The sequence below is a fragment of the Nanorana parkeri genome, unplaced genomic scaffold (assembly GCF_000935625.1).
Source record: "Nanorana parkeri isolate BGI_ZX_2015 unplaced genomic scaffold, ASM93562v1 scaffold247, whole genome shotgun sequence".
In the NCBI taxonomy this organism is placed as follows: Eukaryota; Metazoa; Chordata; class Amphibia; order Anura; family Dicroglossidae; genus Nanorana; species Nanorana parkeri.
The window spans coordinates 514,790-518,467 of record NW_017306515.1 but is presented as its reverse complement, the minus strand read 5'-3'; the positions used below and the strand labels follow the sequence as shown (position 1 = coordinate 518,467).

The 3,678-nt window shown below is 41.1% G+C and overlaps 1 protein-coding gene across 1 annotated transcript in view; it reads left to right on the top strand.

Moving 5' to 3' along the window:
* The window catches only part of LOC108787197 (prolyl endopeptidase FAP-like), a 78,819-nt gene that overhangs the window by 73,955 nt on the left and 1,186 nt on the right, over window positions 1-3,678 (top strand). Inside the window, exons 22-24 of the mRNA XM_018556685.1 lie at window positions 980-1,044; window positions 2,403-2,475; window positions 2,749-2,822. Of these exons, the coding sequence (XP_018412187.1) occupies window positions 980-1,044; window positions 2,403-2,475; window positions 2,749-2,822 (212 nt within the window). The remainder of the gene's footprint in view (window positions 1-979; window positions 1,045-2,402; window positions 2,476-2,748; window positions 2,823-3,678) is intronic.

Here is a 3,678-nt window from a genome sequence, read left to right as displayed (position 1 = left end):
CCCCCCCCGGGGTTGACGCCGCCTCACCATTGGCACAAGCCTCCGATCACCACTCACCCGGGATTCAAAGCGCCGCAGCCCGCCGTCCTCGTCCCCTCAAAGCGCCGCTGCCTGCTGGACACCGCCGCAACCCGCCGTCCTCGTCCCCGCCGGCCGTCCTCGTCCCCGCCGCTACTGTAGCCTCCGGTTCTCTTCCCTTGATGAATACATTTATCAAGGGGAGAGAACCAGAACCACAGCAATTGCCGCTCTCAGGGAATCTGCCGCTCCAGGCAAACGCCTTGTTTGCCTCGCGGCAGATACGCCCCTGAGCACACTGGCAACCTTGGCAGTTGGTATGCCTTAAAAGTAATTGTTTTGTGAGACATTAAATTGGTGGGAAAGGTTCCTCTTTAACTGGGATGTCAATTGGATGGTTTGTCCTTTATTGCTTATATTCAGTTTATGGCATCCAGATGTTTATTCTAACACATGGCACATAACAGAAATCTCCAACCATTTTTACAAGGGCCACATGTGTTCCTTGCTTTGATGTTGCTTACATCAACCTTTCAGCATTTGTGTCTGAACAGCTATCTAAAGTCATCTAGTGACTTAAAGTAACACTAAACTCATGAATGAAATCTTAAAAATGAATTCAAGGACCCTAACTATTAACAAAAATGTTCTTTATTTGTGTATCTCTCAGCTGTAGATCCTCAAGTCATCTCTGAATTGGTGCTGACACTGTCCTTCCTTCTGGAGGGGGGCTACTTTTCTCCCCCATGGTTCCTGTGTGTGTTGTAGAGTAGCCACTGCTCCAAGCTCACTCCAATGATGGACAATAATCGTTTAGTTAGCTAGTTTGTATTGAGATTGTAGTCCATCACGGTAGCAAACATGGAGTTATAGGAGCTATTCATTTGCATTTTGTTATTATTTAGCTGGAGTACTGCATTCATTTATTTATTACTGTTTTGTTTTTTTATTATTATCTCAGCATCCTTTTATACAGAGAAGTACATGGGACTTCCAACAAAATCTGACAACCTTGAAAATTATAAGGTAAAATATATATTTCTAATGGAACCCCAAACACATTTTCTGAGTGAGGACCACTATCAGTTTTTTTCATTGCTGTCTCTCTTGTGTTGTAGTCATAATTTGATCTTTGATTTTTAAAAATCATTAAAACAGGCCAACGCATTTTGGAGGACTTAGATATCCCCTTCTTCAGGGTTTCAGTATGGAAAGCAGCTAAATCCCACTGTGCGTTTTTAAATAGTTATATGTATGAGCTTGACAGCGGGCAGTAAATACGGTTGTAACAGTTAGGCTGCTGTACCATTTTACATTATTTAACCATCATGAATGTAAACTATGTGGAGCACTACTCTGGGGCTTAGTATGCAGAGTATAATTAAAGGGCATCTTAAGCTAGAACTTTTTTTGTTTTTGTCATCTGTGTCCCATTGGGGAGATTTACCTGCACTTCATGTCTTGTAGACACATCAGAAAGGAAGGGGATATTTCTACAAAAGGGAGGGAAATTCTCTTTTAGACATTTGTTTTCACAGCAAGTGTCCCCATTGGAAGACTTCCTCTCCATACCTGTTGTAGTGATAACTCAAACGTTTGGGTTTTCTTTCCTCACTTTCATTCCCAGGGATAATAGCCACTTTGACCAGTAAACATGGTGAATTTCATGCCGACAGCATAAAACCTAAGGCAGTCGATAATCCTTCGTACTCTATTCACAAAAAAAAAAATGGCTTTGGATACACTTTGAAGTGACACTAAACTCAGGAGTTACATTTTAAATGCATTTAAGTACCTTAACCATTAACACAAATGTATCTTATTTGTGTATCACTCAGCTGTAGATCTTCAAATCATCTGAGTTGGTGCTGACACTGTCCTTCCTTCTGGAGGGTGACTACTTTTGTTCCCCATGGTTCCTATGTGTGTTTTAAAGAAGCCACCACTCCAAGCTCAATCCCATGATGAACTACAATCTCAATACAAATTTGTAAACTAAACATGAGATTGTAGTCCATCTCTGGAGTGAATGTAGAGTGGTGGCTACTTTACAACACACACAAAGACCATGGGGAAAAAAAGTAGCCACCACGACGTCAAAACACTAAATAACGGTTAATCTGGTCAAATCAATTCCACATTTTCTTTAGTTTTGGAATGTAGTTGTAGTGAGTGACTGTAGGATGAACTTCGTTAAGTGACCTAGACAAGGAAATAGTCTGCAATGCTCTCATCTACTGTTTTCAGAAAGTAGCTAGAGTATAGACAGAGTGTTAGCATCGTAGACATGCGCAACAGTCAATGCCGTCATTAAGGACAAGCTTTTTTTTATTATCCTTGCATCAGGAAGCACATCTAATGAATCACCTCTTCTTTCTTTTCAGAATTCAACTGTGATGTCCCGAATAGAGAATTTCAGGAAAGTAGATTACCTGCTCATTCATGGCACGGCAGATGGTAGGTGATATCATAGACCAATCTACTGTGCAAACACCTAGTTCTAACATGAGTAGAAAACTGTTTGATCAGTAATAAGCACACTACTTAGTTTGTGATAGAGCCCAGGACATAAAAGTGTTTGTGTTACAGAGATGCTCAAGCTATTATTTTTATCAATAGGAAGTGAAGTCCATCAATTCTAGTTAATGCATTATAGCTTGACTGTCAAATATTGAACCAGATTCCACAGATACACTCATCGGTCTTATTTGTATATGTGTTTTATCATAGATAACGTGCATTTTCAACAATCCGCTCAGATTTCCAAAGCTCTGGTGGATGCCCAGGTGGAATTTGAAGCAATGGTAAAGATTAATTTTACAAGCAATATATTAAGTCTGACTACGTACTATAATTACAATATATATGTTTATATATGTATACATCCAATCCCTTTACCTGATCACCCAGGAAGAGCCCAGAGCACCTACAAGATCAGGTTGGGTTTTTGGAAAGGGGTGTCTGTGCTCTTTTTTGGACTCACCCCTACATTTTGAAACCACAGCCTGATGCTCATGGTCATACAGTCTTGTGTGACTATAGCAGGGAGCTTGCATCCTTGTGGTTCCTCTGCTGTGCTAATACCAGCTTGTATCCATGGTGTGTCAGGCTGGTATCCTTGGGGATATAATTTTTTTAAATGTTAGAGAAGAAAAAAAATATTAAATGGCAAAACCTGAACTTACAAGCAGAGTTGCAGGAGCAGATTAGGCAAACATTGATGGTAACAAAATTGTGTGTTTATAAAGGCCCCCCTGAACCCCTGACACTCTTGACGGCAGCGCTCCCCCGCTGCTTCTGCCTCTACTGCAGTCCATGCTTCTGGGAATGGGGGAGCATATGACTTCCTTTCTTGTGACAGTGCAAAGGTCTAGCAGCCAACGTGTAGGCCCAAGCACTGTCACATGACTGATCGAGTGACATCATCATTCCCCTTAGCACCCAACAGAAGCCAATATGTGATTCTAGGAAGACAGAGGAACTGTAGGGGATCACTGGCAAAATGAGTATCATAACTTTGGGGGGGGGGGGTTGGGTTATGCACATATATTCTAATTTTTTAACTTTGCACTGAATGGGCAAGGTGACAGTTTCTTTTTTCAAAAAAGGGGAAACTCCCTTTAAATTTGTAACAAAAATACATTTCTCATGCACAATCAC